The sequence below is a fragment of the Trachurus trachurus genome (genome assembly GCF_905171665.1).
Source record: "Trachurus trachurus genome assembly, chromosome: 6".
Taxonomy (NCBI): domain Eukaryota; kingdom Metazoa; phylum Chordata; class Actinopteri; order Carangiformes; family Carangidae; genus Trachurus; species Trachurus trachurus.
This window is the reverse complement of record NC_139897.1, coordinates 3,092,106-3,115,898: the sequence shown is the minus strand read 5'-3', so window position 1 is coordinate 3,115,898 and position 23,793 is coordinate 3,092,106. Positions and strand designations below refer to the sequence as shown.

At 41.6% G+C, this 23,793-nt stretch overlaps 1 protein-coding gene across 1 annotated transcript; it reads right to left on the bottom strand.

Annotated features, from left to right (window-relative positions):
• Positions 1-1,907: 1,907 nt before the first annotated feature.
• On the bottom strand, positions 1,908-23,689 carry exoc3l1 (exocyst complex component 3-like 1). The gene is made up of 16 exons (XM_083973035.1): positions 23,595-23,689; positions 23,126-23,259; positions 17,996-18,171; positions 16,989-17,208; positions 14,784-14,996; positions 13,147-13,346; positions 11,987-12,205; positions 9,576-9,646; positions 8,679-8,796; positions 8,433-8,558; positions 7,986-8,086; positions 7,754-7,870; positions 6,708-6,978; positions 3,589-3,744; positions 2,676-2,809; positions 1,908-2,546 (listed from the first exon to the last, which is right to left on the bottom strand). The coding sequence occupies exons 2-16, from the start codon at positions 23,166-23,168 to the stop codon at positions 2,360-2,362; spliced, it is 2,352 nt and encodes a 783-aa protein (XP_083829161.1). The 5' UTR covers positions 23,169-23,259; positions 23,595-23,689; the 3' UTR covers positions 1,908-2,359.
• Positions 23,690-23,793: the final 104 nt, after the last annotated feature.

The following is a 23,793-nucleotide window of genomic DNA, read 5'->3' as shown; positions in this document are numbered from 1 at the left end:
AAATAACTTTATTTAACAATTGTATTGTGCACAAAATACAAGAACAGCTCCAAATTTTAGCATTATTCTAATGTTCTAATCAAAAGATCAAAACAGATGAATTTGAATAACATAGATATATGATAAATATTGCTAAAATTCAATGTTTGGCCTATTACTCATTTATAACAATTCCAACTTCCTCACAGCAATAGTATATTAATTAATATGGAGAGATTTTCCACAATTCACCAGAAGTGAAATTGACTTCATTGTTATTTAAGATAGGCATTCACCCTAATAGAAATGTGCCTTATTAAGAAATGTATAATTTCATAATCTATAAATTTTATAGCCTATATACAGTATATATATAAACAAACTTTAATTATGGTGATAATAAAAAGACTAACAATAATAAATTACGAGGGCATGTATACAGAATTTATTTACAGAAGTGAGATGAACCAGAACAAGTGAAAACCTGTAGGAAACACTTTTCAAAAGAAAACAGTCAAACAATTACATAAATACAATAAATACTGACGTCCAATATCAACAAGACACAATGCATTCAAAATAAATATGACAAATAAGAAAAAAAAGAAAAAAATACAAAGACAGATGAATGAAAAGTGAGGGAGATTTGTAGCAGCCTCAGTTCCTCAGGTAGGACATCTCACAGTCCTCGCTGAAAATATACCAAACTATAATATAATATATATATATTATTATTATACATCATTGTATACCATATGTTATCTTGATATATACCTGAACACATTTAGAAAAAGTTTGAGGCTCAACATGACACAGGCATTGCATCATATAGCCTACATAAACTGAGGAGCCAATTCAAAATCTCAAGTTATCAGAGGCTTTGAACACTCAGTAATTATTTGCAGATCTCATGGGCCACAGGGGTAAATGCTTCATCCTCTGACTATCTGAGTAAACGTTTCCTGATTAAAGAACTCTTACAGTGTCTCACATGGTGACTGTAACCAAACACTGAAGAACCATGAACTGTTTTGGCCTTAATTATCTCTTGTGGAATTCAGCCTCAGGACTTTAACCAAGAATTAAATCAAAATCAAAAGTTGAGTGTTTCCTCTCTGGGTCTGTTATGACCAGTAGCTTGAGATGGCTAATGTTAGAAACTTGAGATAACAGTAGATATTGCTGTAAACAGTGCCAGTTTGGTATAACTATAACTCTTCACTTAGTCATAAGTCATATTTTATCATTTACATAAATACATATTTCAGTCAACAGGTGAAGACATACATGTGAGTCATTATCCCGAGATAACCAGATACCATCAAGAGAAAATGGTATTAAATGTGTTGCAGTAACATTCCTTAGCAACAATCCTTAGTGCCCAACATCCCCAGTTGTGAATGCCAGCTCATCTCTGACTATCAAAGTTATTATAAAGGGGGAAAACAAGTTTTATTATCGGGATAATTATCTCATTATCTCCTGATAATGTGTGGAAATATTTGATAATTTGAAGATCCTTATTATCTTGAGCTAATGGGTCAAGCATTATTTGCAAGTATGGCCTTTCTCTGCTGAGTCATGAGTGAGAGGGAGAACATGTTAAAACAGTTATCTTTGCTTTTTAAAATTGTTTGGTGCAGCTTTACATCTGTAGCACAAACAGCGGAGCACTTAACAACTTGATGTAGATGTTGAAGATATCACTGTGACCTGTGTGTGAGGGTTGGCTGGTCCTCTATCTCTGGGTTTTATTCATTTATAAAGCTCTTGTTGGTCTTTGGCCACCTTACATCACTACACTGCATAAGGTCTTTATCTGTTCTTAATGTTTGCTTTTATTGTTGTGTTATTTCTTGTCACTTTTTTTAGATTGATTTTCCTGACACTCAACATTTATGTTTCTTCCCTAATCTAATCCTTTGCTCAGTTATATCATAAATGAGTCTCTACCTCAATATGTTCCCAAATAAAGTCAAATAAAAGGTTGAAAGAATTAATGAATTATGAGCAAATAATTTAGGGCATTGACACATTCCTTGTTACCAAACCAGTGGCTCATAGATTCAGACAAATGAGTAAAATCAGGCATGAAGCAGCTGAGATCCTTGGTCTTTAGTAGTGATTTTTTTTATGAATCACCAACATTGTGTGTGTAGGTTATCTTCAGAAAGGATCTGGACTCTCAACCTGTTTTAGACTGTGTCATGGAGGCGCTGGGCGTCTCCCATTATAGACGAAGAAACAAGGAGCTTGGTCTTTGCTCCTTGGATAAATGATGAGAGGCAGAAACACGGAGGAGCTGAGGAGAGCTGGCTTTACCATCCATCTGAGAATCACATTCACCCTGATTTTCATGTCAGAGTTTTAGTTCTTATTGTCATGCACACTTGGCGGTGGGCAGACAGAAGGCCATGGTGGACGGAGGCACCAGGATGTCAGTGAAGATGGGTCGATATCCTGCCGGTAGAGGAGGAGCGCTCTGCTCCAGCAGATCCAGCACGGCCCCTCGGATGTCCCTGGAGACGTCACCACGGACATCCAGCAGGACAGATACATGCTCCTCACTGACGGAAGAGAAGAACATCAAGATGCAATCCATTTTTTTAGCAACATAGTATTTTTTTTTACCCATTTTGACATGAAATATGGTTGGATGGTATAACACCAACGTAACAGACTGAAGGTCAGATTACCTGATATCAGGGTATTTGGCTGCAAGTCCTGACACCTCCAGAGTGAGCATCCCTGGGTCTTTGAGTCGGATGAAGTCAGCCAGGACCGGTAGTAAGGCTAAAGGGTTCACTTCAGGTACTGAACCATCTCCGTCCTACACAGACACAGTTACAAATCTGATGAGACAAAGCTCATTCCAACACCAGTACTGTGATTGAATTGAGATACCATTGGTTAAAGCCTAGTTACAATAACCCATTTAAACACTGACCAAAATATAAATGTAAAAAAGTAGTCTTTATGACGTAGAATCAGATACGGTAATCAGTATGGGCTGCTAATTGTGTATGAATTAGGCTACTGCAGGTAATAATGTGCAGAAATGACAGTCAAGTAACATATAATTACAAATGATAGTGGTGTAATAACAGGGAGTTACAGTAAAATATTGGGTAATCACTGGGTTAAATTGAAGCAGAATAAAGAGGATTGGTCAGTAGTTATATGGACAGTTTCAACATGAGCAAAGTAATAGGGAGAACGTGGTTAAAAAAAAGGCCGGCTGTCATTATGTTTCCATAATCTGTATAAATGGAGCTTGCACAGTAACAAATGCACAGTAATGGCCTATGTTAATGTTTTCCAGCCACTAAATGAAGACAAGGCTACCATTCCCACTGGACTGTAAAAATATACCGGCAACTAGAGGTAGAGAACAAGTTGCTGTATCAGATTACACAGTATTTGACAGTAAAAACCAATCATTGTACTACAACTTGTCATTATACACATTTTATGATATTTTACTTGACTGTCATGTGAATGAAGCCTGTGAATGAATGGGTCATCAGTTATGAAATCCTATTCACAATAAACATTTCTGGATCATCACAGCTTGAGTTGATTTGGGGTGATGGTGATGATGGTTCTCACCAGGCCGTGGAAGATCTCTCTGAACAGCTGGTCGTCCTGAACCATCTGCTGAGCCAGCTGCCTCCTCTCCTCAGCGCTGCGACACACCAGCCTCTTCTGCATCAGAGCCCTGACGTACTCCACCACCATCAGCCACTGGGCCTCCTCCTGCAGACGCTGCAGGCGCAAAGACATGAGCCTCAGCAGGGGTGTGGACCGGCGGAAAGCGGTACAACAGCAAGGCAGACCTGCACTACTGTGTTAATACTGCAGTTACCATAAGTTAAAGGGATAGTTCACACAAAATTCAAATTTCACTCATTATCTACTCACCCTCATGTCAACTAAGAGCTGTGAGAATTTTCAGAGTCCTCCGTGCCTTCTCTGAGTTGGGGGGGGGGGGGGGGGGGGGGGGGGGGGGGTCCGTGCAGCAGTATTTGTCCATATAATGGTTATTAATGGATACCAACTTTCTTCGTCCAAAAAGACACATCAAAAAACATCCAAATGCCTCCACACAACTCATCTGTAATGTCCCTCTTGTATTGAAGCCCCGACATGAGAAATTGTTCTGAAAAAAATTAAATAAGTCTATATTTTAAGCTTGTTTGTAGCGGAAGCTCCCAGCACTGCTCTTTCTGTGCAAATCACGCAAGATTTGCACTGACCGGCGGAACAATTTCTCCTGTCGGGGCTTCAATACAAGAGGGACATTACAGATGAGCAGTATGGAGGTATTTGGATGTTTTTTGGTGTGTCTTTTTGGACGAAGAAAGTTGGTATCCATTGACAACCATTATATGGACAAATACTGCTGCGCGGACCCCCCCGTAACTCAGAGAAGGAACGGAGGACTCTCACAGCTCTTAGTCGACATGAGGGTGAGTAGATAATGAGTGCAATTTGAATTTTGGGTGAACTATCCCTTTAAGCAGTTAGTATCCTACTCCTGGTTTCATCTTCACAACAACCACCATGCTGTCTTAGACTGCTGTGAGCCTCACTGAACACGCATGAAGTCCCTACACTTATTTGTCCAAACACACGTTCAGAAATTCAGACATTAACATTTAAATATTTGAAAAAAGCCGAAGACTCGGAGTGCTGCCTGGAACTAAGGCACTCATCTTGAATAAAAATATTAAAATTCCTTTATTGCATTAAGGGCCAAACATAGTAGAAGCGTCTTTTTTTACTATTTGGCCCTTAATGCAATAAAGGCATTTTAATATTTTTATTCAAGATGAGTGCCTTGGTATTTTCTCATTTTTTCTAAGTTAAAATATTTGTTTAGTTTTTCAATATATCAACCACTTTTAGATGGAATAATTGATGCATTGTTTTAGTTTCAGGAGAAGTTTGCTTCTAATGGCTAACTGTCTCTCTGGTCTTATTAGGGCAAACCAAATGGACTGAGAAGAGGGGGCAGGTTAGGAAGGAGTTGGATTATGTAAAAAAGAATGTATATACTTTATGATATATATATTAGGGATGTCACAATAACTTGTTTTCACAATTAACACAGCTCTGGAAAAAACTTTCACTTTCACAAATGTTTCTTAAAAGCATCTCTACATGTATGACAGTCATTCTTTTCTTTTCTTTTTTAAATACCAACACAAACACAACTCATTCTCCTTAATGAGACACTGATGAGGTTGTCACCTGAATCACATCTGGTTTTATAGGAAGATTATAAAAACCACTGCTGGGATTAAACACTGACATTATCCCACAAAAACTGATTTATAAACTCTTCCTGAGTTAAAATATTCTTGCTGCGTTGTTTAGAGATAGATATGAACATGTTTTTTTTGCATTATTATTATTCAAGGTCTGAAAAGACTTGATATTTTTTGTTATTTAGACTAGTTTAGTCATTAGCCAATAAAAGCTCTAAATGACAATATTTTTATTTCAATTTTGGGAGAAATGTTGTCGGTAGTTGAAAGAATAATAAAAAAAATAATAATAATAATTTTACTCAAACACATACCTATAAATAGTAAAACCAGAGAAACTGATCATTTTGGGAGTGATCTCTTAATTTTTTCCAGAGCTGTATATATATACAGTACATATAAACTTTCACTGAGAAACCTGAGATTAGTCTGAATGAAGGGGGCTGATGACCACCAGAGGGTGCTGCTGGTTTCCATTGGTAGTGGTTTGTGGATACTTGCATTCATATTCTGTGCTACAGCAAACATTAGTGTATCTGTTAGACAAGAATGAGACAGATATAGGACATATGTTGCACCCAAATTTACACACACTCATTACACTGATTAAGATTTAGAGCCAGTGCAGCTCAGTTTAGAGCAGCGGCCTCTTCCTCTCTTGTTTAATGCAGTTTAACTGGGCCTTCATCTCTTTTTGGTTGCAGAATCCATCACTTCCTCTCACCCCCAACAACGCACCTTACAGTTAAAGGGATAGCTCAACATTTTGGCAAATTGGCCCATTGCCATAATCGCTATAGTCATAGCAGTAGGTTCATTACCTTTAATTGTCGGTGCAAGCTGTTTTTAGAACGGCGGAGCGGAGCCACGAGCTGCTCAGAGCTACACTACGGAGGCTAATGGGATTTCTTGGTTTCCCTCATCAAACTCATCAAATACACAATCCAACAACTCCAAAACGCTGTCGTGGACAAGTTGTGAGCTGCACAATCACCACACTATGAGATAATAACACAACGTTACCAGACAGAGTTGTTTTAGAGGTAAATTAATGCAAAACCGCTGATGCACGTTGCGTTCAGGGACAGTTTTTCAGCAAGCAGACTCTGTATTTACCCTGTATTTACCTTGAAAACGGCTCCGTTTCGTACCGTTCCGTTATTATCTCATAGCGTGGTAATTGTGCAGGTCACAACTTGTCCACGAAAGCGTTTTGGGATTTTGTATTTGATGAGTTTGATGAGGGAAACCAAGAAAGTCCTTTAGCCTCCATAGTGTAGCTCTGATCAGCTCACGGCTCCGCTCCGCCGTTCTAAAAATAGCTTACACCGACAATTAAAGGTAACGAACCTACTGCTATGACTATAGCGATTATGGCAATGGGCCAATTTGCCAAAATGTTGAACTATCCCTTTAAACTACGGTGCAGTGATGATGAAAACAGAGCAGAGATGTGACCTGTCTGCAGGGAGGCCGGACGCGGCCGTACAGCTCCAGGTGACGCTCCAGGATGTGGCAGAGTCTGGGTGTGGGGTCTCCCTGGACCAGCCAGGGCCGGGTCAGCAGACCTGGGAGGAAAGGCTGAAGTTCCAGCAGCAGCTGATCCATCACCAGGCGACACGCCCGTCTCACCGCCCGGTCCAGAGCTGCCAGCGGGTTGGGAGGAGTCCTGGAGAACTGTCCCGCCGACCGGGACGACTGCTGCTGCTGCAGGCTCTCTGTGGACTTCCTGCATCACACACAGCAAGACACAAATACTGATTTAACCTCCAAACTCTGCCTGATTCCTACTCTTCTCTCTCTTTGTGCTTTGTGATGTATGTATGATTTATCAATCTTTTATAAATTATTATTTCACTCATATATGACATCTTGCTGAGAGCTGGATATGAAGACCATTATTATAACAAAGAGAAAGTGGAGATTAACGTATTAAAAGAAATTATTTTTCAACAAAGTAAAGATAGATGGGCATTAGGTATTTGGGGTAAACCAAAGCTGTGTACTTACTGTGTAATAAAGCAGGTATTTGGCCCAGAAAATTATGTTTTATATAATTTGTCTAAAAAGAAAAGATCCCTGTGTGCTCTATGAGAGCTGGTATACTTGGTCTTCATATCGAGACAGGCAGAAATGTCGGCACAGCAGAAGATGATAGAATTTGTAATTTATGTGACATCCAAGAGGTGGAGAATGAAATTCATTTTGTGTTCTACTGTCCTTTTTATGACTCTATATGACAAAAATGGTTTAGTAAGGTAGATCCAAATAATGAATTTGTGTGGTTAGACGATGCTGAGAAGCTAAAGCTTCTTTTTCAGTGTTTAGTCTTTTTTTGTATTTGTCATTAAATGTGTCTTGTAATCTCATATGGGATGGTCTTGTATTATTTAAAACATAGTGGGTGTAAACAAGTTAAACACTTGATTTCCATCTTTAAAATGTTAAAACACAGTGTTGCAAAGCCTTGAAAACATTTTACCAACACCCTGCTGTAATCTCACTTGAGGATGATGCAGTTGCTGATGGAGGCCAACAAATAGTGGAGGTAGAACTTGTTTTTGTTGTTGCTCAGATCCCTGCGATGCTCTTTCCCAAATTCCACCAGAGCCTCTCGAAACCTGGAGGAAAAGATGCAGCAGATGACTGAAAGGTAAACTGATCAAAGTAGGTGAGAATTAAACTGGAGGCAGGAACTGATTAATAAATAATGGATCCACACACACACACACACACCTGTTCAAGAGGTTCTCCATCTCATACAGTCCCATCTGTATAGTCTGATCTCGTAGGGACTCTCCGATCATCAGAGCCACTCGGGTGTTCTCCTCCAGCATCTGTCCCACACAGAAAACAAGTCGACACAAAATGTGAAGCATGAGACACTTTAGCCACCGTGCTGCTGAAAAGTGTTTACAGAACCTGGAAGTCGGTTCACAAGGAGAAGCAGAGAAACAGCTTTCAAATTCAATTTAAAGAAGCACTAAGCGCATAATGGAATTACATGTGAAGTGGACGGGGATGAAAACTATTACTGTGATTACATGAGATTAGATTAGATGCAGCTCACATCTGTTTCACTTTTTCTGGGTCAAGTTGATGAGATTTCGGTGTTAGTGCCACATTTCTGCCTGCAGACACCTGCCTGTGTGTGTGCATGTTGTTGTACAGCACATTGTGTACCTGTGTGATGATAGTAGGCAGGCTGGTTTGGTAGAAGCCTTCATGGTCTGTGTCCGGCTCCTGGTCCCTCTGCCAGTCCTGCAGCTCCACCTGCAGAGCTTTGTGCATCCACTCGGACACACTTTTCTGTAACAGACACAAACCCATTTCCAAACTAACTGGTACATACTAAGATCAAACACAGGGACTCTGTTTTTCAGGTCACAGTTTGATGAGATCTTGACCAAAGCTCTGTGGTTCACTCACCCGTACACTTTGCACATATTTGTGCTGCAGCTGCTCCAGTCCCTCGGTGGAGATGAGAGGTCCCAGCTCTTCTTTCTCCATCTCAGTCACCATCTCAGGATGACCCATCATATCTGGGCTGCAAAACAAGACTGTCACACTCAGAGAGTTTGTGATGGCATACAATTTCCAACTGGTTTACTGACATTACAAAGAACTTCTTACTTGGGCAGAACGAGGTGGTGACATTAGATTATATTATAGATAATATTTATTTCAAACCAACAAAATGATATCTCACGTACAACATAACAAGAAAATCCACAGGACACCATATATTGAACAGGAACAAACAACAACAACAGACATTAACAACAACAAACATGGTTTGAAAAGGGAATGGAAGAAGCAAAGCTTATATATTTCCAGCCCCAGACAACACACATACAACATTAAGACAACCAAAACACAAGGTCACTCTCTGAAACCCCTCCTCCCCACAGTCATCTCATCATTTATCTCCTCCTCCCTGTTATACATTTCAATCACTCATTTTCTAAACTTCCTTTTAAATTGATTAACATTTTACTGAGTTTACATAGGAAATATGTAACGTAAGTGACGTTTAATTATCATATCATTTCATTTTGATGGTTTTTAGAAGTTTTGAAGACCTATAAATATTCTGTATTTCTCAAAGACAAAGACAAACAAACAAAAAAAACATATAATCTGTGATGAATGATACTTAAGGATACAAAACGATGTGTATTCAAGTTCATCAGTTCCTTATCCTAACAGGCCACAGTGAAGGAGGAAGTTGATAATCTGATTTTGAACGATCATCTCAAACCATAATTAACAACAACAACAACAACAACAACAACATACAGACTCTGTACAGGTTGTTGACCTCACCTGTTGTAGATGTGCAGCACCCAGTTGAGCACAGCAAAGATTTCCCCACTCTCCAGGTCCCAGCTGCTGACCTAGGCCACAAAGATCATCACCAGTTTCAAAATACATATTCAATATATAATCTGCCTACTGCATGTTTAATGAGGAAAAATGAGCCCTGTCCACATGTGTTAGTAGGTGACAAATTAAAGGGATAGTTCAGTTTTTTTTCTATGAGGTACAAATGGCCACTAATTATAATATCTGCAGTAGAAAGGTCTCTGCTACCCCCCCACTGAGAATAGGAGTACGATATAAAGTAAAAATTTACAATGCATGGTCAGAGACAGGTTTATCTGGACTAACCGACTCAGTATTCCTCCGCGTAGGTAGGCTTTGCGACACGCTGGATCAATTCTCCTATCAGCTGTTTGGTGTCATAACTGCAGTTGCCATGCTGAGGGTAGTTCAACTTTTCTAAATATTTAGAAGATGTTCATGTGTGTGTTGTTTTCCAGGATGCACAAACAGAAATGTATTACGGTCTCCTTACAGCTTTTACCGTATTCCTCCTCGTGATATTTCATTATACTCTCCTCACGCTGAGTCAGACCCAAACAGCTGATTGAAATTGATCCAGCGTGTTGCGAAGCCTACCTGCACGGAGGGATACTGAGTGAGTTGGTTAGTTTTTCCAACTGATGCATTTATTCTATTTTAAATCATTCATTCTTATTCTATTTTATCCTATTACACCCATCTATTTTACTTAATTTTATAATTTTTTCCCCTCTTCTTCTCATTTTATCTATTTTCTTTTCTCTCTTCTTCTCATTTGATCTATTTCACTTCATTTTTTCTGGTGTTTTCCCCACAGCAAATGATTGAGCGTAAGATAAGGTTTTCTCGATGTCTCTAAAATCAATTTCTAAAATTATTGTGTGAATGCGTACTGTATGTGTATGTGAATGTGAATGTATGTGTGTCTCCAAATATGTGTTCCCTATGTTCCTTGTTTTTATCATGTGAAGCACTTTGAGCTGCCTTGGGCATGAAAAGTGCTATACAAATAAAGCCTGATTGATTGATTGATTGATTGATTGATTGATTGATTGATTGATTGATTGATTGATTGATTGATTGATTGATTGATTGATTTAGTGGCCATTTGTACCTCATTTGTACCCCACTTCAAAAAAAACTGAACTACCCTTTAAAGGGATAGTTCACCCAAAATTCAAATTTCACTCATTATCTACTCACCCTCATGTCGACTAAGAGCTGTGAGAATTAAAAAAAAATTAAATAAGTCTATATTTTAAGCTTGTTTGTAGCGGAAGCTCCCAGTGTCTCGGTCAGAGTCCTGCACGGGTCCAATTTTGGAAACCCGCGCCCGCCCGACCCGTTGGTTTTTAAGCCTGTGTCCCGACCCGTCACCCGTGATTATTTCTGATTACAACCCGGATCCGACCCACCCGTCAATATTAAGACCCGCTGCCCGACCCGCTGCCCGTTAGATCGCCGTCTTCACCGGCGATAACGGAGGTACAGCCGTACTCTTTAGAAAAAAGAAAAGAGAGAGGGGGGGGGGGGGGGGGGGGGGGAGCCGTACTCTTTCGCGGCTATTTCCGGAACGGAGAATGATAGCGACGTAATTCTTTTTTTAATGAAAGCAGGACACTTCAGCCTTTAAATTGATCCCATCAGTGTGTTTGTAGCTTACCCAGAAGCTGAGCAGACAAGCCATGACAGGCTAAACTCCAGGGAAAGCTGTGAGCGGTCACACGAGCGGCCAAAGATCGTTTATTTACATCAAGATGCTGCTCTGTTGTTGCCGTGAGTGATAAAAAAAAATGATTTGCTGCGCTGGTTCATGCAGCTGCGCGTGAGTTTTCCTCTGTAGGCCTACACATACACCCGCGTACCCACCCGCGTTCATTTGAGTTCCGCCCGTGCCCGACCTGTGAATTTTCACAAGACAGCTTATCCACCCGTTGAACACCGTTTTTGCGGGGTACCCGTCGGATACCCGCGGGGATCCGACCCGATGCAGGACTCTGGTCTCGGTTCACTGCTCTTCCTGTGTCAGTGCAAATCTCTCGTGATTTGCACTGACCGGCGGAACAATTTCTCATGTTGGGGCTTCAATACAAGAGGGACATTACAGACGAGCAGTATGGAGGTATTTGGATGTTTTTTGGTGTGTCTTTTTGGACGAAGAAAGTTGGTATCCATTGACAACCATTATATGGACAAATACTGCTGCACGGACCCCCCCGTAACTCAGAGAAGGCACGGAGGACTCTGAAAATTCTCACAGCTCTTAGTCGACATGAGGGTGAGTAGATAATGAGTGAAATTTGAATTTTGGGTGAACTACCCTTTAAGGAGAGACATCAAAGCTAAAGACTGAATTCTCTCACATGTCTCACCTGTGTGAGGTGAGCTTGCAGACAGCGATGGCTGGCCCTCAGGTAGGCTCCTGTTAGCCGGTAGTGAGGCGGGACACAGTGCTCCAGCAGGTGGCGCACCGTGGCCAGGTCTGTCATGGTGGCGTGTTGGAGAGCAGAGAGGTGGCCTGCCAGACCCGGACCACGTGTGTGCAGGTAGGAAACACTACGAAACCGAGCAGACACCGCCTCCTCTAGTACCTTAGGGGCCGGAGTAGCACAGTCAGACATTTACAAGCAGAGAGTGAGTGAAGACCACTATCCAGTTTTATTAAGTTCAAATCTTCTGCTATCAGAACTACGCGAGGTGCGACAAAAAAAGATTGCATAATCCCGTTAAGGAACACCACATTCAGCCAGGCTGTATTCTCATTCAAAGCATCACATCAGTGGAACACAGTGCCACAATCGATCAGAGAATCTCCATCATATCACTCATTCCAAGCAAATGTTAAGAACTGGCTTGTAGACAGTCAAAGATATGAGCACTGACATTGATATTGTTGTCCAATGTGTATTGTTGTCCAAATGTGTATTATTAAAGTGGACACACATCACCTTGTTGTATTACAAATGTGTATTTATTTACAGACAGTTAGTATGTGTTTGTGTTCTACCCCATGTGGTACAATATTTTATTCCATTGTTGTTCTTTTTAAAGTAGGGGTGTCAAACGTGTGGCCCGCAGGCCAAAACCGGCCCAGCAAATTTCCAATCCGGCCCTCAGGATGAATTTGCCAAATGTGAAAATTTGAAATTGCAGATATTTCAAACAAGAAATTTCAGGGTTGTTCATAATATGTTTTGTAAAAGGATAGCTCATTCACCGTAAACATATTAATAATGTACTAAAACAAAGGGTAAAATTCAAAGTTATTTTTATTTATAGGTTATCATGCTATTATTTTACTAGTCGCTAATGTTTGTGGCCCCTGAACTAAAATGAGTTTGACACCCCTGTTTTAAAGGTTGCCTTGTACAAACTGGCAGAGGGACAATTGATGAAATCTAGCCTTTTAAGCTAATTCAAGTGCATTTACATGTGTGTTTTTTTTTATACAATGTTTATTAAATGTGCATTGTCCCTTTCAAATAAACTAAACTGAAACTGAAACAGATGTGGTGGATGGTCTGGTGCCAACCTGGAAGAAGCATGCTCTCCAGCAGCGAGGTCGTCCGGGAGGCAGGGGCCTGCTGTTGCTCCCCGTCCCACCTCTCTCCTCCAGCAGAGCCTGATCCAGGACTTCCTCCCGCTCCACGATCCTCACCGCTGACACAAACGGTGTGGGGTTTTGTCGCGCCAGAGCCAGAGCGCTGCTCACCACGGCCCACAGCTCCTTACCTGCAGCGACAGGGTGGACGTTGAGGATGTGAGACCACGACTCATTCAGGGGCTGATACACTTTTTCATTACTGCTGCAGACACCAACATCACTCTGTCACTGCTCTCACACTCTCTAATACAGTACACCCTCCAGGTGAACTGGTACAGTGCCAGTGTGCAGCAGGACCAATCAGAAGAGCTTGCGTGGTCCAAGGTGACCAAGTGATCAGGCAGATGGGGTGGCAACATGGAAAACTGCATCTATGAATTACTATGAGCTACTTTGTTGGAGCAGTAGCAATGGAGATGCAGTTTTTTTTCAGAGATCCAGATCCAGATCCTTTAATGGTGAGTAAGAAGGTTTGTAATCCACACCCAAAGCCACAATAACAGCTGAATTTCAGCTCAGACACCACAAGTGATAAAAGAATGGATAAAAGCTGATGAGGGTCACGAGAGAGGCCAAATAAAACCTTAATTAAAACTCCTTGATAAAGATCAATTAAAGACAGAACAGATTTCAGGTAAAATAACTCAAGGCTGCGATATACTTGCTGCTTGACCAAACGTACGCGTACACGTTGTGTCGTGTCTGTGCCGGTCTGTGCATATACTTGTTGCAGCACTACACAGCCAAAACGCACAATACCGGCGGTCTCCACCTGGGGCAGACAACAGAAATATAACCGGGAAAATGTGAAAAGCCCCGCCGATCTGTCCCCAACTATATTGACAGGCGCCTGTCACTATGTAATAGCATGGAAACATTAAGTTTCGCACCTGGTCTGTCAGCCTCTCTTCAGAAGTTTCCACCATTGCTCCGACACAGTGACTGTCTGTTCTGGTCTGATCTCGCCACCGTGTTCATTCACAAGCGCCTCTAGTGGTAATGTTAATATTGCATAAAATGCTTTATAGTGTGTTATGATTATTGTTATAAAGCATTATGATCATTTATGAGTGTTTATAATTGTAGTTATACAGTGCTATAACTGCATTATAACTCATTATAAGTATGGTTATAATGCGCTATAGGGATAGGCATCAAATAAGATGTTGCCTATGCGACTCTAGATAAACAGCTGTAACCTGAGACCAAGGCAAGGCAAGGAGAGGCAATTTTATTTGTATAGCCCGTTTTTACAAACAGTTTGTCTCAAAGGGCTTTACATGGCATCGTAGCAACATCCTCTGTCCTTAGACCCTCACATCGACTGAGGAAAAACTCCATGGAAACCCTTTCCAAGGGTCCAAGAGAGGAGGAGGCAGACGAACACCAGGAAGTGACTCTATAATTTATGTTATGTTTATAGTATGTTTTTTCTGTGGTACATCATTCAATGTGAGTGTATTGCATCGGGAAAAAAAATGCAGGTCACTAAACAACATATAGGAAGTAGTCCTGACATATACCGTATGGTGTGTTTGATGTGTGTGATGTATGGTTTCACATACCCAGTGCCTCCACCAGCCGGCCAACACCAGAGAAATACTTGGCCACCAGCTCCTGGTCTTCAGTGCTGAGCGCACTTCCTGTTGTCCCCGCGGCCCCGTGGAGCTGCCACAGGATGTCGTCCTGCCAGCGCTCCAGATCCATCAGCCGGGCGTGGGCCTCCAGGAGCCGCCGGGACTCCACCAGACGTTCAGTCTCCAACACCATGCTACGCACTGCAAAGGGCAAGGACAGGGAGGAGGGAGGAGGGAGGGAGGGAGGGAGGGAGAATTTTAAGTCCATGAACTGTCAACAATTTATGCAACCTCTTGCTATGACTGAAGCTGTTCAAGAGGGAAGCTTAACATTTTAGTTTCCAGAAAGAAATGTTCTGTATTACACAATAAGTAGTTGTGGAAGTCCAAACTTCCTGTTATTTATCCAAACCTGTTATTGTCTCTGGTTCTGTGGAAGTAGAGCCAATAACAATAACAATCATAATGACTATGGAGGATGAGAAAAGCCATACATGCAAATAACTCAAAAATAACAAAATATGTCCTCTCATCTTTTTTTTTTATCCAAGATACCAAAAATAATTATCACATTATTTGAAGATTTAAAGCTTGTTTCCTCATCATTTTGACTGTTAATCAGAAATCAGATGACCCAGCCACCGGTGTTTAACTTCTAATTCTGTAAAGTGAATCCACACTGTGACCATTTTCAGATCTAGGATTGTTGCTGAGGAGCTTTACTGCAAACAAATTGCTCTCTCCTGGTTATATATTTTTATTTATATATTTCATATCTCACCTGCTGATATCTTGTCACAACAATATTTGCTATCTTGAGATACCAAGATAAAAAATGTTTTTGAGTTTGGCCTTTCTCAGCTTCCATATGTAACTTACCAAACTTGAATTAATAGTTTTATGAGAAAATGTCATCAGCTTGAACATTAGAAACTTCACATTTACTGCAGGGCACATACAGTATATTGTATGGCCAGTTTCTCTGTGAGCCCTCTCTCATAGTGCAAGTGGATTATAGGCATCTTTATTTATATAGCGCATTTCATACCAAGGCAACTCACTGTGCTTTACATAAACACAAAACTTTTTTTTTTTTTTTTTAAAGAACAGCATAAAAACAATAAACAAGTAAAAAGAAAAGAAAATAGATAAAGTTTATAGTTCTTAAAAAGAGCTCAGCTATAAGCACATGAAAAGAGAAATGTTTTTAACCTGGATTTAAAGGTGCTTACAGTTGGGGCTGATCTCAGATCTGCTGGTAGTTTGTTCCACTTGTGTGCAGCAGAACAGCTAAATGCTGCTTCATGTCTGGTTTGAACTCTGAGCTCCACTATCTGACCTGAGTCAGTAGATCTCAGAGCTCAGAGCTCAGATCTCAGAGCTCTACATACCCAGGTTTATACTCTACTAACATGTCACTCATGTATTCTGGACCTAAACCATTCAGTGCGTGTAAACCAGTAGCAGAACTTTAAAATCTATTCTGTAGCTGACTGGGAGCCAATGTAAGGTCTTAAGAACTGGGGTGATGTGATCTGATCTCTTTGTTCTGGTTAAAACTGGAGCTGCAGCGTTCTGAATGAGCTGCAGCTGTTTGATACTTTTTTGGGGGAGACCAGTCAGAAGACCGTTACAGTAGTCTAGTCTACTGGAGATAAAAGCATGAATCAGATTCTCCTGATCAGTTTGGGACATTAAACCAGATCTGAGTCTATCAGCATGCCAAGGTTTCGGACTTGGTCTTTAGTTTCTAAAGACAGTGACTCAAGGTTTTACTGACAGCAACCCTCTTCTCTCTATTGCCAAAAACAGATCTCAGTTTTTTCTTCATTTAACTGAAGGACATTTTGGTTCATCCAATTTTTTGACTTGCTCTAAACAGTGACATAATGACTCTATTGGACTGCAGTCATCTGGAGACAGTGCGAGATATATCTGTGTGTCATCTGCATAACTATGATAGTTGACATTAGAATTCTGTAGAATTTGACCCAAAGGCAGCATATACAGGTTAAACAGAAGGGGTCCAAGGACTGACCCCTGAGGAACTCCACATGTCATAGAAAAAAAAATGTAGTTGAGGTAATGGATGGTGAACTACTGTATGACTAAGTTGCAACAGGACATCACTATTAGAAACAGGAATCATTGATTCATTATGAATGAGTGTGTTCACTGAGCAGCGTCTCTCACCAGAGTAGAGTCGTGGCAGGTTGCTGACAGCAGCCAGGAGCTGACAGTGGTTGACTGACACTTCTCTCAGCCTCTCCAGAGACTTCACCCCCTCTGCGTTCTGATTGGATTCCCGTCCTGCTTTCCTCAAAGCGTGTGACACCTCTCTGAGCTCGACCCTGGCCTCCTGGAGCTGCTCCAGCCCCCAGCCCACCCCCTCCAGGTAGGACTGGACCATGGACTGGAGGGAAAGGATTGTTAAAGGGATAGTTCACCCAAAATTCAAATTTCACTCATTATCTACTCACCCTCATGTCGACTAAGAGCTGTGAGAATTTTCAGAGTCCTCCGTGCCTTCTCTGAGTTACGGGGGGTCTCGGCGTAGCAGTGCATGTCCATATAACGGTTGCAAATGGATACCAACTGTCTTCGTAACAAAAAGACACACCAAAAAACATCCAAATACCTCCATGCTGCTCATATGTAATGTCCGTCTTGTATTGAAGCCCCGAAATGCGAAATAAGTCTATATTTCAAGCTTGTTTTGTAGTGGAAGCTTCTCGAAGCTCCTCTTCCCACTTCGTCAAATTTGGACGAACTGGGAAGAGTACAGACCCTGGTTCGTCCAAATTTGACGAACCGGGAAGAGGAGCTTCAAGAAGCTTCCGCTACAAAACAAGCTTGAAATAAAGACTTATTAAATTTTTTTTGGGACAATTTCGCATTTCGGGGCTTCAATACAAGACAGACATTACATACGAGCAGCATGGAGGTATTTGGATGTTTTTTGGTGTGTATTTTTGTTATGAAGACAGTTGGTATGCATTTGCAACCGTTATATGGACATGCACTGCTACGCCGAGACCCCCTGTAACTCAGAGAAGCCACAGAGGACTCTGAAACTTCTCCCAGCCCTTAGTCCACATGAGGGGGAGTAGATAATGAGTGCAATTTCAATTTTGGGTGAACTATCCCTTTAATGACTAGTGGCAGAGATTCATCATTTGGTGTGTTGTCCATGTTGTCACCTTGAGTCTGGTGTGTATGGAAACAGTCCTCTGAGTCTCCCTCTTCTTGTACTGGCTCAGTCGCTCCAGATGTTCAGGCCGACAGAAAACACCCGACGCCCACTTCAAGGCAGCGCCGCGGGCCAAACATTCGGCCCTCTCCACCTCTGGCCAGACCTCAGCCACCGGCACCCTGTCTGTCAGCAGCAGCACACAAGAAGCAGAGTCAGGGAAATGTCTGGGATCAGTCCTGCAGCATTATGTTCCCAGAAGGGTTTTAAAAATGTAATCCCCTCAACAACTCCAGTTTTATGTTACTGATACAACAAAGACAGCACACATCTCATTTCACATTTCAGGCTGACCTCCTATGGATAATGTATAATTTTGTATAGATTTTTTGAATTCTTCTGCTGTATCAGTTTAAAGCTCCATACATATACGTAGCTGTCCACATGCAGTGTGATTCAACTGCTGATGGCTCACTTCACTCAAAGATCATGAAAGTCAGTCATGTCTTGTTATGTTTTCACCTCAGGTTCCTCTGCAAATCTCATGCACAAATATAGGTTTTCGATCCGGTTAAGATTTCAATTTTACTGCAAAGCTGGAAAAGGAATAGCCTATAGCAGGGCGTTTTTCAGGCCAAGGACCCCCAAACTGACGGACAGATGAAGCAGGGACCCCTACGATATAAAAAAATGTGTCAATAGAAAAAGACGGCCACCGCACACTGATAAGACTCTGCTGATATACTTTATTAATGAACAACGCGTTTCGCTTTCAGCGTCGTCAGGTTCGCCTCTGGCGTTGCTGGGTGTGTTCAAGATTTGCTTTTCTTCATAAAAAAATGTGTATTACATTAAACTGGGCCCAGTACCAGCTTGTTGTGCATTCAATACTAAGCTTTTCATACAGCTCCGGAAAAAATAAAGAGACAAATGTAAAGATAAATCAGCTTCTCTACATGTATGGCAGCCATCAATTTCAGTGTCTATTGAACTCCAACACAAGCACCTCACTCACTCTACTGAGCTGATCACCTGAACCAAATCATATTTAATGAGGAAGAAAGATTATAAATAAATGAAAAGAAACACTGCTGCGATTAGAAATTGGGATTATTCCACCAATTTTGATTTCTAAACTCTTCCTAAGTTTAAAAAGTAGTGTTGTGTTGTTTTAAAATGAATATGAACTTGTTTTCTTTGCATTATACAAGGTCTGAAAACACCAGAATTTTTTTGTTATTTTGACCTGTTGCCATTTTCTGCAAATAAATGCTCTAAATGACAATATTTGTATTTCCAATTTGGGATAAATTTTGTCAGTAGGTTATAGAATGAAACAAAAGTGTTCATTTTACTCAAACACATAGCTATGAATAGTAAAACCAGAGGAACTGATTATTTTGAAGTGGTCTCTTAATTTTTTCCACACAGGTTCATACAGTAGGCTATATTCATGTTTTTTCTAAACGTAGGCTACAAGCTGAGTAGGGTGGCTGTCCCTCTGCCATTTCTAAACAGACTTTGTTTACTGATACCAATGCCAGTATCAATAATGTCTGTCAACTGCATGGTAATCATGCAGACAAGCTATTCAAATTGACATTTTCATTCGAAACATAAATGTGGAAGCTAAAAGATATAAAACATTGTCAAATCAACCAAAAAGTCCACGACCGTCCTCCAGCACCTCCGTGGACCCCCTAAGGGTCACGGACCCCCTGTTGAAGACCTCAGGCCTACAGCATCACCATAACTGCAGCGAACCAGTGAAAGTCTCAAACAGATTCAAACAGTCACAAACTTCAGAAACTACTCTTGCATCCACATTGATAAACCTGGCTGGCTCCAGGTGAAAGAGCAGAGAGCATCATGGTTAGAGGAGGAAACATGAGAAACTCAGCCACATGAGTCTGTAGAGACCAGAACCAGAGACCAGCCGATGGGTCAGAACCGTCAACGCAGTCAGCATCTTTTATGTGTTGATATTATTTGTTAGTTTGTAGCTGGCTGACAGAGTTAGTGGTTGTGTTAATGCTAACTCTGTGTCTCCGTAGCGACAATGTTACAGGTTTATTTAGCCCCACACCCTGCACACACAAGTTGTCAGGATTGTTTTTTTTAGGTTTGTGAATCTGTGTTGATGAGACGGTCGTTGATTCACAGCAGCTCAAGGTGGAAACGCTCAGTTATAGTCCTGACTGATTTCACTAATTATTGTTTTGTATTGTATCATATAAAAACATCATATGGATGTTAACAAACACAAACACTTGATCTTTAATCAGCCTTTAAAGGGATACGCCAAAAAAATTTTTTGGTGTCTTGCCTCACTCCCGAGTCCATGACAAACAGATAGACACCATCCTTTCGACTGTGTGTGCAGTAACAAGGGAGATACGGGCAGAGCTGGCACACCGCTAATTAGCTTAGCTCAAACGCTGGAAGTGTATAGGTAGTGTTAGCCTGCCTCCACCTAAAGTCATCAGAGAAACTCTTCAGCAACTCTAAACGGACCGATCTTTGTCTCAGAGCTGACAAAACTCTCCGGTAAGGCATCTTGAGCGGTCAAATGCCGGTAACGGGACCAGATCGGTCAAAACGGAGGGTTCAAGCAAAGACGGTTTATTTTGGTTCAAGCTAGCTACATCGAGGGTAGGTTAGCTTCCTATTTCAAAGTAAAAGCACAAATTCTATCGTCATGGTTTTCTGTATGTAAAGGGCAACGGGTGTTTTATTTTGTGAAAGTAACCGGAAGTGCGTTGGTCACAACAGCTAGCTTGAGTAGCGCCAAATTCGTCCGAACAACATTGTAAATAGCTGGTATTTAGACAAATTAACGACACACTGCTGATCTAAACGGCTACTTTCTCGCCTAAAAATGTTTGAAATGTGGATAAAGTGATATATTTACAGAGTTTAGAGCTAAAATGAAATCAGCTTTTGACTGCTGATTTCGGCTGGGGTAGGAGGCAGGCTAACACTACCTATACACTTCCAGCGTTTGAACTAAGCTAATTACGGGCGATACGGCTCTATCTCCCTTGTTACTGCACGCACAGTCGAAAGGATGGTGTCTATCTGCTTGTCATGGACTCGGGAGTGAAGCAAGACGCGAAAAAAAAAATGTTGGCATATCCCTTTAACTTTTAGTAAACCTAAAATATGCAAGAAAAATGGCAGACACAAGATTCCTGAGAGAAAAGCTGGAAGAGGCCTGATGATCAGCCAAACCAGGTTTAACTTCCTTACCGTCATGATCTCTGTCTCTATAGCAGCTCTCTGCTCCTTGCTGACAAGATTTCTGAATTATGGATGGCATTATTGTCTCTTTTGAAAGCAGCTCAGGACAATTAGTGCACCCTGATTTTGTTATCTCTCTCAGCTTCTCCACGATTTCACCACTCACTGCTGAGCTACCAACCATAGAGAGAGAAAATTTGAAGGATGATGAGCAGCAGTAATCCTGAGTCAAACACACTGTATCTCTGCATCCTAATGGAGAGGATTCTTTTATAGCGGCCTGCTGGACAGTCAGGCAGGATATCATCTCTCATCTGTTTGTCAGTGGGACAGGACAGGCAACAGAGCAGCCATCACACTCACATGACCACACTCCCATTTGAATTACACATCTTAATTGGTCTTAACTGAATAATGCACCAGTCAGTGACTCAGCTGAGAGTAATGCGCAGTGCTGGGTCATCAGCATGAAGCCGTCCCTCTGTGACTGTGGGTCAAATATTTAGGGAATGAGTTTGGATTAGAGTATCGAAGAGTCACAGAAGAGGCATTTAGCACCAAATGGTCAATTTCGGCGAGGGTTAGGTCCTTGTAAGTATAGCAATTCATGACTCTGTGTGTGTCTGTATGTGTGTGTGTGTGTGTGTGCAGGAAATCTCAATTACGCAAACAGGACAGTCTCTGTCTCAGGAGGTTATGGGACACTCCGCTTTCTCTTACCGAGACTAAATATGTAACATCGTCATCAGCAACTCTGCAAAACAATAAACCACAGAGCTGATCACATTCAGTGAAGGTGATGAGTGTTGTGTAAGCAGAGGACAGTCACCCACTGATGACCACACCATCACTCTGCACTGATGGAGGACACTCTCTGGTCATGATAGTGCAGAATCACACACATGTTTTCAGATTACGTCATGCAAATATCCAGTGTCTTTTAAGAGGCACTATAGCAGTGTTTTTCAACCTTGGGGTCGGGACCCCGCGTGGGGTCGCCTGGAATTCAAATGGGGTCGCCTGAAATGTCTAGTAGCTAATTGATATAAAAAAAACATTATGATAAAAATGTTATTTTAACTAATTATTTTTCTTCTTAAAATTATGATTAAAAACACCACAGAAAATCTTAAACAACTGTATTCGGCATGCAGCATATCTGAGCTTGCGCATCTTGATTGAGGGGTCACCAGAAATTTATGATGTCAAAATGGGGTCATGAGCCAAAACAGGTTGGGGAACCACTGCACTATAGTCATGGGCAACACAACAGATGCTTCATGTTGCATCATGGGAAGTGTAGGATTCATAGTTTTTGGAACTTTACCCATACTGAATTCTAAAAATCAGGATATCTCAGCATCTGCTGTCTCTGATTTGATCTTTTTTTTTGCTCAAGGGAGAAGTCATTTCAATTTGTGACAATTAAGTAAGTGTTGTGGAGCTTTTGACCACATCACATGATTTTCATCAGCAGCACTTTGTGGTGACACTGTTTAAAGTTGCATTGGGGGCCACCAGGGGCCACTAAAGCTTTATATTCAGAGCTGAGCTGATGAACCTACAGCTTTTAAAAATTCACTCACAATATTGTTTTGAAACGACACTCTTTGTTTATCTGGCGCTGTGATGAGGAAGAGACGTCACTGACTTCCAGATGTTCACTTTGTAATTAGAGCCAATGCTGCTCTAATACAAATCAATACATCAGGCTCGACCCGACTCTGAATGATGGATATCGAAGAGTTCATTCATTTCTCCGGTCGAGAAGCAGCGCAGTCATGCAGATTTGTTTTGTTTTATCTCCAGCTCAACTCAAAGACTTTGGAAGAAGAAATGCGTTACAGCAGTACTGTCAACAGGCAGAAGTGTGTGTGTGTGTGTGTGTGTGTCCCTTTACCTCCTGGTTTGTCACCACCATTCTTCTGATCTCCCGCTGACATTGAAGTTCAGTTTTCAGCCGACCATCCAGCGGATCCAGAGTCTCCTTTTCCCTGAGGGCCGGCACTGAGGGTGCCCGGGGCGCAAGGCTGGCTGAGGAGGAGGAGGGTGAGGAAGATCAGATGAGATGGAGGACAAGAAAAAGAAGGAGGAGAAGAAAGGGTGGAGGAGAGAGGGCACAAATCCATTCTACTGACGGCTTTCCTCTCTTCCTTCACACACACTCTCTCACCCAGACACATCCTCTGCTGAGAGGCCAGCAGGAAAGGGAGGGAGCTGGGGGGAGGAGGAGGAGGAGGGGGAGGAAGAGAATAGTGCTGGAAGGTGGGGAGGTGGGAGGAGGAGGGAGAAAGGGGGCAGGGACAGGGAGGGTACATGGAATATGATGCTTTCAAGGGCTTGCTGAGAGGATGGTAAATAACAATTACCTCAGCTTTCTGATTCCAATTGTGGCTTCAAACAATCCCAGATCAAGGTTTCACTTCCCAGCGCTCAGCCACAGCGTCTTCATCTGAGGAAACAACGGTTACGGATGCAGTATTTACAGCGACGGGCCAGGCTTCGTGTCAACAGATCAATCTTCTTGTCAAATGAGCAGGCATGAAGACCATGTGATCTGCTTGAAAG

Coding starts and splice junctions, on each gene's coding strand:
- exoc3l1 (XM_083973035.1), bottom strand. CDS start 23,168: ATGTCAGCGGGAGATCAGAAGAATGGTGGTGACAAACCAGGAG. Junction 9,647..11,986: donor TGCAAGCTCACCTCACACAG/GTGAGACATGTG, acceptor TTTGTGGCCTAG/GTCAGCAGCTGGGACCTGGA. Junction 6,979..7,753: donor AGCAACTGCATCATCCTCAA/GTGAGATTACAG, acceptor TGTGTGATGCAG/GAAGTCCACAGAGAGCCTGC.